The 12914-nt window shown below is 44.9% G+C and overlaps 1 protein-coding gene across 1 annotated transcript in view; it reads right to left on the bottom strand.

Moving 5' to 3' along the window:
• The window catches only part of plxna2 (plexin A2), a 194306-nt gene that overhangs the window by 60064 nt on the left and 121328 nt on the right, over positions 1 to 12914 (bottom strand). The window contains exons 12-14 of the mRNA XM_069659465.1: positions 9929 to 10080; positions 4869 to 4986; positions 2136 to 2272 (exon numbers count right to left, since the gene is read on the bottom strand). Of these exons, the coding sequence (XP_069515566.1) occupies positions 2136 to 2272; positions 4869 to 4986; positions 9929 to 10080 (407 nt within the window). The remainder of the gene's footprint in view (positions 1 to 2135; positions 2273 to 4868; positions 4987 to 9928; positions 10081 to 12914) is intronic.

The raw sequence follows: 12914 nt of genomic DNA, 5'->3' as shown, positions 1-12914 counted from the left end.
AGACGTTCTTAAACATGTTGAATCTCCCGGTTTCAGCCACAAATACACACAAAAAACTCAATGCACACAGAAGTCTCCGCACACAAACTTCACAACTGTCAGATGTGCTTCTACGCTTCCCCCTCCCTCCCCACGGCCGCATGCTCTACCTGCCCACCCCCAATTTATCAGCAGAGGAGAGCTTGTAGAAGAACAGCTCCCCCCCTCCGTCCTCCTCCCCCTCTCATGCCAGGAATACAGCAGAGAAACACAAACCAGTAATTAGCCCCATATCTCATTAAAGCTGGTTTGACTTCTCAACTTTACAACATTACAGCCAGGCTGCTGCAGCAGGGCTGAGAGGCCAACGGGAGCAGAGAGTAGAGGGAGGACGTGTGGGTGCAGCTAAAAGAGGAAAGGAGGGAGCGAGATGGAAGGAAACTGTGAGACACAAGAGCATAGGGGAGTGAGAGGAGATGAAGAAGTGGATAGAAAGACAGAAAAAGAAGGAGGGGGTGGAGGGAAAAGAAGAAAGATCTATAGGAGCAGCAGGTTTTCTTGAAGCGTTTGTTACCGGGTTTGATGCAGTAGGTCATCAAAACCTTATTAAGATTTACATAAGTTTCTGACAGGGAGAGAAAGAGAGAGGCTTTCCCCTGGGGGACTTCTCTGTAATATCAAGAGAGAAAAAAATACAAGAAAGCCTTGAAATATAGCGGCTTATTTAATGGGAATAATATGCATCATCTTGGGAATAGGAGCGCCTGTTTTTTTTTTCTTTTTTCATTTGCTCGCAGCACGCCACATATCTAACATTTCCCGACAGTGATGAATGTAGCAGCTCGGAAAAAGTTAAAGTAACACGCAGTCAAACAATGGTGATGCTATCTGTACGTATTAGAGGCTTACATTGTGTGGGTGTTTCAAAAGGCTGACTCAAAGCGTTATCTACAACATGAAGATGTTGTTGTTTACCGATCCAGCTGGGCCGGTTTATCCTTACAATGTAAAATAGAGCCGACAAATGTGGTAACGAAAATTAGAATAGAAAATGTTTGTCCCAAAAATATTTTTCTTACACATCTTAAAATATATCACATTAAAGAGGTGCTGTTTCACATTTTAAGACATATATATATAATGTTACAGTGTTGGATGTTCAGACTAAACGTGTGTGGAGTTTCAGATCTGTAGGTTAAAGTATGTTGGAGTAATCCCCAGGCTTCTTAGCTCAGGCTGCTGTGAACGCCAGGTTTAGCACAGTTTTTTCTACACGCTGCACTTTGTGACGTCACAAAGAGGCTTCAGAGAGCCGGCCAATCAGAAGAAAGCGGGCTTGTAAGGGCGGGGTTTTTTAAAGGGACAGCTCTAACTGAGTCGTTTCAGGCAGAGGCTGTGTGAGGGTCCGCACAGAGCACCGGTGGGAGTTTTCTTTAACTGTAGATAATGCTAAGCTATTCCACAGGTATCATGTAGTGAAATATGAAGCTTGAAATTAGCATAATACCCCCCTTTAAATCATGTTTCTGATGTTTTTTTTTAACAATATTTTTCACAAATTCTGTTGTTGTGACGTGAGCTTCCTTCCTTTCTTCCTTCATGAAGTTGAACTGTAACCGTCCATCACAGGTTACAAACTTAACAGCGCTTTCTGTCTTGTCGTCTTTTCTAGAATCTGCATGAGAGAACAGAACAGCCTCTGGGAAGGTATAAGAAGGTATTAATCTTTCCACTGCTCTGGTGCTTCCTGCTCACTCGTGCTGCGGCTCAATGTTTGTGTTTCCACTCTTAAACTTCAAAGTCAGCGTCGCCATCATGCATCACATCACATCATGCATTACTTACTTAGTTACTTTAACAGACCCAAGACATCTGCTAAAACAACCTGGCCTGACCCAGATGACCATGATAGAGCCTGAACCTGTACAGCCCCAGGCTGCGTCTAGGGAATTCAGATTTGTGTCTCTCATTTGCACTTTCACACCTCTCAACCTTTCCCACTCATCTTAATGTGCAAGCACAATAAAAATCCTTTGCCCATGAGTAGTCTGTGTTAAACAAAAGCCCGTTCATGCGGGCTGTTTTAGCAAATTAAACTTTATGGCCGACTAATAGCACTTTTACGGCATAATTGGGTGCAAGAGGGAAACTCTTACCCGAAGAACTCGCACGTCTGGTTTCCAAACTGGACGGTGACGCTGCTGCCGGCGCCGAGGTTTTCTCCCATTATGGTGACTTTGGTGCCCCCGGACTCCGGACCTCTGCTAGGGGAGAGACCTGTGACCGTGGGAGTCTACAAAACAGAGAGATGCAGAGGTTAAGAGAGAGAGTAAAAGAAGAAGGAAGGAGCAGAAAGCACGAAGCCAAAAGGCAAACAAAAGATGGATATTTCCCCGGGTAAAAGAGGGGCAGCATCTCTGTCCTACTTCTTCAAACCTTCATGTATTACCACAGATACCCCAGCAAATTACAGTTATTCATATTGCCAGGCCGATGGCAGAGGAGTGCAGCGCCGGCAAGAGAAAAGAGGATAAAACCAGGAGCTCTTAGAGTCCCTGAGAGATCCTCCTCCTGTGCGTCGCGCTTTGCTGGGTTGTGTTTGACTGAAGCTTTTAAAAGACAGTCTGAAAATAACTAGTGTTTACAGCTGCAGGCAGCTTTCGCCGTCACATGCACAGATGGAGAAATATCCGAGCAGACAGTTGTCATATAGAGAAAAACACACACACAGGCAAACCTTCATGTACACAAATATAAGACTACGATTAAAAACAACTGAATGCATGCTCTGTCCTTGCCTTCTCGCAGAGTGCTCGAGTATTGCTGGCAGAAGACGACACTCACATTGGGAGTATGTCTTGCCGGCTTTTACTGTATTTTTAGGTGGCCTGCAATACAAGCGATTCCATTTCGAGATTCTGTGAAGTATTCTTAGAGGAATTCCACCATTTCCCAGAGAAGCAGCTGCAGCGCTGGTGAGAAAGAGTAGCCGAGCCGAGAGCGTCACGCTGACAAAACTCAAACCTGTCAGCTAATTGTGACTTCCAGGACGCGGGGAGGGAAGCAGGTACTCTGAAAACAACTGCAGTAATTAGCGGCTGCTGTTAATTGTTAAGGGAGTGCTAATTGTGAAGGTGTGAGAGCGCGAATGGAAAGGCAGATAATCTGTTAGCTGCAGGCTGGGCAGGCGGCAAATGACAGAGACGGGGAAATATGTGCGTGTACCTGCGAAGAGGAGGGAGGGCGATAATGTTCACCTGCTGATTGTGCTGCTTTTTCATTTTAGCACGTTGTTTGTTCTTTTGTTCTTCTATTGATTCTTTCTTTCTTTGTATCGCTCTTATCCAACGCCCAATCACATTTGAGCTGCAATTTTTATTTCAAACTTTGTGTGTACAGTTTTTACACCTAAAAAACTGCAAGAGCTCCGAATTATACCAAAAAACACAAATATCTCCAAGAAAATGTTCCATTTATGAATCAATACTTAACTTAAAAGGACATTCAGACCATTTTTAACCAAAGCTCTGTCTATCAAGGTTCAGTTCAAAGTCTTAAAGGGAACATATTTTAGCTGTGAATCAATTTTCTATCATTCTGATGTGTTTTTCAATCACGTTGGTAAAGTTTGTTTCTTTGTAAAAATTGTGTACATATTTTAATTTAGTTATTTTTCAAAGCCTCTCCTTCCTCCTGAAACGAACAAGCTGTTTTGCCATTCAAAGGTTAGACCTTAGCCACGGTTGGCTGACGGTATTTGGAGTGACTGCATAGCGGCCACACTGTCACTCCAAAGTTGTAGAAAACATGGCCGCTCTAGGATCGGTTATTCGGCCTTATATGTACGAGCCAGAATCACCAGGAGGCATCGGAATGACAAGCTAGAGCAAGAAGGCAGTCTGAGGTGAACGACGGTGAGTGACGATTGGTCGATTTCAGCGACAGCAAGGTTCTACGTAGAAACCTGCAGCTGTTCTGAGCGGCCCGTTTCAGAGGCGACCTTTTTAAAAACGTAATTCTGGAAAAACACAGAATTACGCAGTTTTCACTGTGAACAATAAACACCCAAAAATGTGAAACACATGAAAATATGAGAACATCCATTCAAAAGGTGTGGCCCCTTTAAAAACACCTGCAGTTATTGCAGGCTTAGACTCTGTGCCTCTCAGGAGCAAAATCTGTAGTTCTTCCTGTTTCAGGCAGCCCGAAAGAACTACAAGGCGAGTTTATTTTTAGAGCACCATTCATACATAAAGCAAGTGAAAGTGCTACAGGCTCTTTCAGCTTGAATCACGAGTCTCTGCCTTTGCTCATTCTGCAATCCTGCTACCAAACAGTGCTACAACCAGCTCAAACAGCACCCCACGATATGAGTTCAGAGGATGTCATGGACAAGGAGCGATTCACAGGCTTACATATGGAGCCCTATTTAATCAAACATTCCCACCTTTCTCACAGCTCGGCTAACAGCTCGTAAAGAATATGTTGATTTGCAGAGCTGTATATTCATTGAGGTTATATTAATTAAACTTCACGATCCCTTCTTAATAAAGGCAAACATTATCTATAATCAGAGAGCAGCAGAGATCATTAACAAAGACCCCCTGACAACCTTGTGCTGCTAATGGAAGAATGTTATGTAAAAAAAACAAAACAAGTAAGCGTACACACAGCAGCTTAATTACACTATTAGTCGTCATGGAAACTCACATTATTATTTGCCAGTGGCGCATAAACCATTTCTTTGCAATAAAAGTGCAAATCACTTTTAATTGAAGCGACTGTATATTTTGTGTCGCTTTAAAGCAGCTTTTAGTTTGTCTCACACGTATACAGGCATACTTGTGCATCGTGCTCTGCGAGGATTCAGCTGATTGTTGCTGTCTTACCACGAAGGAGTAGAGCTGAGAGGAGCGAGCTCTGAGCTCTGGTCTGCACTCTCCCACACACAGCTGGACTGGACCAGGTCTGCTGTCACCTGAAGCGGGATCCATCTCACATACGATCCTACGGGAGACACAAAATAATCATTAACATCACTGAACATAATAATTATGTATCGAAAGAAAAAAACACAGCTTGTTATAAAATCTCAGGTGGACTAAAGAGGATTCAATCTTATCAAAGGTAAGAGTTGCATTAAGCATCCACTAAAATCTGAGTGAAAATAAACGTAACTGTTTGAAAACCATATTCAAAAAACTGCTCATTTTCTCTTTCAACCATTTCTTAAAGGGCCAGTTTGCCGATTTTCAACCTCAGTCCTATCATGCTATTATGGGAAGCTAATGCCATTATGTTGTGGCATACGCTATCCGCTTCTCCAATGGGCCCTGGAAAACCGCACTGAAAGCGTCATCTGGCGGAGGTCAGGGAGCTCGCTAAACTACACTTCCTCAATCTAGGACGCCCGCCTCTGATGTCATGTCTCGTTCAAAATCGTCAGGTTTGAAATGTAGACTGCAGACCTGAAGATTTTTTAGACGATCCACCGGTATATTCTCGTAGTATTTCAGATTCTGTATCGCTCTGAGCCGTTAAACACGGCAGCATTTCACTCCAGCGTCTCTCGCTGGGCCGTTCCTTTCAGAGGGAGGGGCGCAATGCACGCTGGGTGTTGTAGGAATGTAGAATGGGCGAAACCACAAGCTGTTAGTACAACTTCCTCCACAGCTATGGCGCCAATTTCAAATATTATTGCTTCTATTGATTACAGAGAACACCGGCTTTGACTGACAGTGGCTTTTTCCAGGGGCGAGTTGCTCCTTTAAGACTTTGGAGGCGTGGCAAATTACGCTTTGATTGACATCTGCCTGGCTCAACTGCACAGTAACGGCGCATGTCACAATCAGTGCAGTGAAGCTTTAAAGCAATCTGCTTTGTTTGAGTTGTCTGAGTCAGAATGAGAGGCTGTGGTGAGTCACAAAATGCTTTGCTATCCGTATTATAGTTAGCAGTTAGCGTACACATGCAATGCTAGCAGAGTTGCCGCTATTTGTTCTCAAAGCAGTGAACGCTAAATGATGGCTCTGAAGCGTTAGCTAGAGCTACAATATTACAGATCTACACTTCTCTGGTAGATACTACACTCCCGCAGCCAAAAATAGCCAACTGAGGTAAACATTCAAAACACACAAATGTCAATACTACGCTGTCGCCTCGCAGCGAGAAGGTTTCTGATACGAATCCCAGTTTGAACGCAGTAAAGGCTTCTGTGTGCATGTTCTTCCCGTGCATGCGTGGGTTCCCTCTGGCTTCTTCTGGTTATGTTAGGTTCATTGGTGACTCTTAAATTGCCCGTAGGTGTGACTGTGAGTGTGAAAGGTTGTCTGTCTCTGTGTGTCAGCCCTGTGATTGACTGGCGATCGGTCAAGGGTGTACCCCACCTCTCGCCCAATGACAGCTGGGATAGGCTCCAGCCCTCCCAGGACCCCTGCCAACTCTGCCCTGATATCCCGAGGGTTTACAGAGTTTTAAAAGCCAACTATAATATACATGAGACTCTATCTTACATGGTTAGAATGCTGCTGTGGATGTGGGGGACTTTAACATTCAGGCTCAGAAGTTGTCTGTATGTTTAAACGCTTGAGCGAAGTTGGGTGAAAGTAATCAAAACACTTCTCTGCTCCATATCGATTTATGCTCCACTCTAAATGCAATCTTCTTCTGTTGTCTCACTCATTTCATTACGTGACACATCCACACATCGACCAGGGCCCCCCTCCCTGACTCGCTCTCTTTAAAACAGCGCTCCTCCTCCCTCCTTCCCTCCGGCGCTCCAGCTTCCCCCCAAAGTTAGTGACGTAAATTTCCCTCCAACAGCTGTGCCCCGCTGTGCCAGCGCGCTACGACGAATGTAAATCACATCAGCGCGATCGATGCAGCTTTATCATACCATGTGATCAGGCGTCACCGCACGCCGCAGGTGACTAGATCAAATGACATAATAAAACGAGGACGTCTATTGATCGGCGGTGCCAGGGAGTAATAAAGTACAAGAGGCAATCACAGCGTGGAGAGAGAGAGAGAGACGGAATATGCGGTGAGGCAGATGGCAGGGGCAGGCGGGAGCAGGGCAGACAGATTATTTCTTCAGCGCTGATCGTCTGAATTACAACAAATGAGTGTGCGAGCTTTGGCGGATGAACTGTATGGAAGAGAGGCTAAAGGAGGATTTACTCACTGACGGAGCTGATATTTCTTCTCACTTGGCCTCGGAGAAACTTTTACACCTGAAGGCCTACGACGCTTTGTCCTTTGTGAAGCTGCAACTTTTTATGGAAATCTTTCCTGCTTTTCAACACTGAGCAGTCAACTGAAGCTTCTCCGTCTTCATCAATAGTCCCGGTCTTCCTTAAATCCTCAGAATTCCTCCTAATGAGGACTCTTTGGCCGCTTTAAAAATACTGCAGAGTAGTGAAAGTAAGATGTACTTTCTGACTGCTGAAACTCTTCAAAGCAGGAGTCTCTTTCACACACTCCTCTGAAGTCCCAACATAAAAGATACATAAATATGTATGTTTTTCTCTTTTTTGTCCGATCCGGTCCAGTCCATCTTAAGAACAGACTGGATTAAGCCTCGAAACAAACAGCAACAGTCGTGCATATAATGAACCTGCAGCCAGTGTGACCCCAAAAGGCCCTGGGAAAAAAAAAGTCCAGCTCAGAACTCCGGCTCCTTCAAAATAAGAGCATCAAAGGTCACAGGTGAGTTTTTTAATTCTGCTCACTCTATTTTTCACATGCAGTACAAATGAATTCCTTAGCTTGTCCTTAACTGGATTTAGGTGCTGTCAGATCAGTGCGTCCCTGACAAATTGTCCCCTACAGCCAAGTGGCACAGAGTGAGTTTTAATTACAACTGGCCAGTAAAGAGCGAGGAACACGGAGATACTCAAGAGCAGGCAGGGGACGTGATGCAGCCAATGGCCCACTGATGAAAGCCTTTGCATTTGAAGTGTATCAGACTGGAAAAAATCACAAGCAGTGCCCAGTTAGTGACACGTTTTCCATCAGCCAGCAGTGGTTGGTCTGCCAGAGAGGGTAGGCGGAGCTAAGCGGCTGCTTTTCCGGTCTCTGCAGTACCCCTTTCCCACCAAAATTAGCGCGTTGACGCAGGTTTTTCAGACTCCGGAAGATACGCTAATAAATGCCGATTAGCTCTTTTCCCATTGCCAGTGAAGTATACTCCTGTCGATCTCTTTTCTGCTGCGTCAATGACGACACAAACGCGCTGGAAACAGGGTAAGTAAAAAGTAAAGATGTTACGATGGTTAGGTCTTTATGGTATCTATTACTCAACACAGGTTTTGTGTTCCCATCAATGCCAATCGGAGCCGAGACGACAATTACCCGGGTCTACTGCAGAGTCATTTGACCTGGGTCTGAATGCCGATTGTAACCTTTCCCATTAAGCAAAAAAGCCGGGTGGGAAAGGGGCTCAAGTGTTGCGAGGAAACAGACTACTCTGGCTGAACAAACAAAGAGAAAGAAACTAATTGGACGCTCAGATGAAGGCAAACAGTCTGAAAAGGAAAGCGACCGTCAGCCAGGAAAATCAAGAGTTACAACCGGAGCCAACCGTGGACGACAACACTATCTGGATATCTGGGAAGTGTACCGTTTCTCGCCATAGGTGCCACCGAAGAGAACGAAACTGAGATCTTCGAGATTACAACTTTAATTATTAAAATAATAGTAGGTATATAGCAAACATACAAGTCAATGCATGTGTGAGAATACATGTGTTACATATGTATTCTAACAGCACCATGAGACCGAGAGCATGTGAGTTACAGTAATGGTGCACTGCTGAGCTGTTCTCTTTCCGAGGGCAGAAGTAGGCCAAGGAAAGAATTAGGGTTAAAGGCTCCTCTGAGAGCCATGACTGTGATAGCCTGCGTGTGTGTGCGTGTGCAGTATGTGTGTGTGTGTGTGCAAGAGTGTATGTGTGTCAGCTGTGCCTCAGTGTGCAGCTATACATTTAAAACTTTGTCCCTGAAAGACTGCGAGTCAGTGGAGGGAGGAGAATTTCACACTAACTGAGCGATTATTTCCAAGCATTTGTCACACATTAAACCCTCTTATAATATTACTGTATATTTCTATAGGCGTGTGTGATGTCTGTGGTACTTTGTATCACATATAGTGACCGTGTTGTATGGCATTTATTTATATACATGCCTTATAACATTGATTTTCTAGGGCAAAAGGTTGCTGCATAATGGGCTTTTTTAAGTCTTGCTGTTTGGCGTAAGAGGATTGAATTTTTTCATACAGAAAAACCTAAAAAGCTCAAGAAAAAACACCGTAATCCTAATCCAAGTATGCTGATATATATATTCAAGTTACAGTCTCTTATTTCTCTGTCTTTTCCTTGCAGGTTCTGCTTCACCTGGGGAGGTTGAACCACCACAAAACACCGCGTTTCTCACTCTGCACACGTCTGAGTCTATAGCCGAGGGGGAGACGGGCAAGTTGCAAAGCGCAGGCAATGTTTCATTAGTTCAGGGTGAACGGGACGGGCTTTAACGTGATGTATGCACAGCGTGGGACAATTAGCGAGGTAAACACAAGTAAACACACACAGATGTTATGGGATTGTTGCAGACTGGATGAGCTGCAGAGAGAGGGGCTGGTGTAGTGTGCTGCAGGGGGAGAACAGGAGGGTGAGGGCCAGACTGTCTGGACCCGCTCCCCGTCTTCATTAAGGAAGAGATGTTGGGAAAGCAGCTTTTGTCACAACAGACATGTATTGATCCGAGTTTGACAGCTGTAACGCTCCATACCACATGAAAACCCAGACTACATACACAGTTACTAATTAAAGTCATTAAAAAGTCTTCCATGCTGCATTGTGAACCGTACACAGCTCGCCTCTCCCAGCTTGTTCCTAAAGAATGAAGTCTACAAATAAAACATGAGTATCATAAAATAAAAATCGACTTACTGCTCAGCGATGATGTAGCCGTCCTCCACAGGCGTACACCTCACCCCTGCCACCTCCACGTTGCCCACCATGTCCGCGAAGGCCAGACCCAGGTTGGTGCCATGGATGGTCACACGCGTGCCTCCCTCTGGGGGTCCAGCCACTGGGGTCACCTACAGGGCAGAAAATGTATGAGTTTAACTGATATGAGATTTTGGAGACAGATACCGAAGTTGGAGGGGAAGTTCTCCGATTGCAGATATGTTTGCTGATATAGTTTTTATGAGATTTTCTCTGTGGATTGCAGTAATAATTTTTCAATAACTAATTAAAAATAAACTTGTCAGAAAAATTAACACTTGGACGTGAATCAGCATGATAAGAACTAACTATAATGACAGAAACAATGTTTGAGAAACATTTATTTGACTTGTTTTTTGATTTTATAGTTTGACTCATGTCCCATCTGTTAACATGGAGGAGGTGGGCTTTATGACCTATACTGCAGCCAGTCAGCAGGGGGCGATAGAGAGGGATTGGCTCCACTTTTAGAGAGCTGTCATGTCGTCCATCTTTTTACACAGTGCGTGGTTTGAACAGTCTGAAGCAGACAGCCGGTGATCGCTCCTTTTTGTGCGGAAAAAGCGCCTAACGACACATAAAATGCCCCTTTTTCTGTGAGAGTGCACAGAGCCTGAAGCAGGAAGAGTTAACAGACAATATCATGGATTTTAAATGTCCGACAGCCAACACAAACATTTTAGTCCCGTCTCGTTAACGAAAACAAAACATACATGTCGTCAGAGTTTTTATCAACGATCTACTTTTAGCCAGTCAACGTCTTTGTCATGGAAAAATGGTCGTTGACGCACATTCATTGTTATAATTTTCTAAATCAACACTGGTGGATTGTGCGCAGATTTTGCACAGATACGAGTTTGCAAGTGTGTTCAAAATGCTGCTTTCTTTAGAAAATAACTATTCTGGGGGGATGTGTTACCTTTTAACACATCGTCTATCGACTCTGTTTTCATGGACTCTGTTTTTGCTTGTACTTCCTGTTTTATTTTGTGAAGTTTAGTTTCATCATCATTTTCTGATGTCATTTCCTGTAAGTTTCCCGCCTTGCAATCAGCCACACCTGTTGTCTATTTGCAATCAGTCATTCAGTATATATACCATATCACTTGTACTCTGCCAGATCGTCATTCTTTTGCTTTCCAGCCTTTTTTGTCGTGTTTCGCCTTCGTGTGTTTCTGACCTCTGCTTTGCCCCTCCGTAAGTCTGTTTACTGTTTGATTGGATTGTTCCTGGATACTGAGTGAAAGCCTGACGCTGACCCTGATCTGTACTGTTGCTGTTCTGACTGACCTCCTGTGTGTGACCTACTGCCTGGCTCTAAGTAAACTGTTTGATTTTACGCCTGCTCCTCTCTGTGTGATCCCTGCATTTGAGTCTTTTTCTGAGCACCAGTTGTTACATGCATCAGTGGGTAAAGCAGGCACTTCATATACAGAGGCTACAGTCGTCGACGCAGCGGCTGCAGGTTCGACTCCCGCCCATGGCCCTTCGCTGCACGTCACCCCCCACTCTCTCCTTCCAGTGTTTCCTGTCTCTCTTCAGCTGACTTTAGTTTTCATATTGCCGCATACAGCATTTACGCCAATACCAACATATCTCTAACAGGCCGAATTATGTCGTCCAAACAGTATATCAGCCAGGCTTTAATTAAAACATGTTGTTCTCCTCACTTACAGACCTGTTCTGAAATCATAAAATGGAACAGGTTTTCATGGATGCTCAAGGGTAAATATGCTCTTACGGTCCAGGTGGCTGTAAAAGCAATTAAAAGCCCTCCCACGCCTGCATTCCCAGAATGTCAGAACATGCTATGAGTCATTGTGCCGAGAGCATCCTCCTCTAATCACAACTGCAGCTCAAGTTTGGTTGTTCTTCCTTTATTAACATCACATCCGCACATAAAGACTTCTTCTTCTTCCTCATCTCCTTCAGACAAACTATAAAATGCTAAATCCAATAAAGGTAACTCCACAATTAGCATTCTGGATAAGTGCCTGCTCAGAATCAGACAATAAACATAACAAGGGGCGATATTAATGCTTAGTGCAGACCCCCTACTCATAAAGTACAATATGGCTCCCCAGCATGACCTTGGCACAGGGTGGCACGCTGCCTTCTGTGCCGCAGAGCCCTGTTGAGGCTGCGACCTGGCCTTCATCCAGCCTTTAAAACAAGAGAGGAGGAAGAGTGAGAGCTAAAAAGGAAGAGGAGATAAAGAAAGTCAGACGGGGGGGAGACAGCAGTGTTTTCGGCGGACAGGGAAGTAAAAGGAGACGAAGAAAGAGGAGGGCGGTGGGGAGGAGATGACTGTCACTGTGCTGTGTGGAGCTGCCGGTGCTGTGTAAACAATCAATATGCCATTACTGGCCATGCAAGCAGACTGGGAAAAAACAAGTTGTGCCCGCTTACTGAGGCACAAAGCTCCACGTGACGGCGACCCTACCTTCCCTGTGCACCCATCCCCTACCCCGCGACTCCCACCAGGGCATCGCGGCCTCCCTGTGGGACACCGGCATTGTAATCTAGATTCAGTGGACATTAATTGCTCTGGATGTAAAGTAAGTGTGTCACTGCACCGCCCGAGGGGTCTGAATACATGAATCTTTTAGCGCTGCTTGGGCATGCAGGGTATAGAGGGGGGGAAAACATAATGGCTAAATATATCCATGTCAGGCGATGGCAGCAGCTATTCGAGTAGACTTAGTGGCTGTTACGTAAGCGATGTAAGGGCCTGAGAGAGAGGAGGGAGGAGAGGGAATAGGAGACTAAAAGATAGAGGAAGAAGTGCAAAAACAGGGAGGAGAGAGGAAGGAGAAGAGGACTGAAAGTAAGAGGAGAGAAGAGAAAGCGACATGAGCAGCAGAGGGAACGCTGATGCCACTCCGATCGGCCATGACGGATGACAGGTGAGGCAGGGATGGTGACA

Source organism: Semicossyphus pulcher, unplaced genomic scaffold (genome assembly GCF_022749685.1).
Source record: "Semicossyphus pulcher isolate SPU_LCO1_2020_fin unplaced genomic scaffold, fSemPul1.0.p SCAF_13, whole genome shotgun sequence".
Lineage (NCBI taxonomy): Eukaryota > Metazoa > Chordata > Actinopteri > Labriformes > Labridae > Semicossyphus > Semicossyphus pulcher.
The sequence above is the reverse complement of the archived record's forward strand: the minus strand, read 5'-3'. Positions and strand labels throughout refer to the sequence as shown.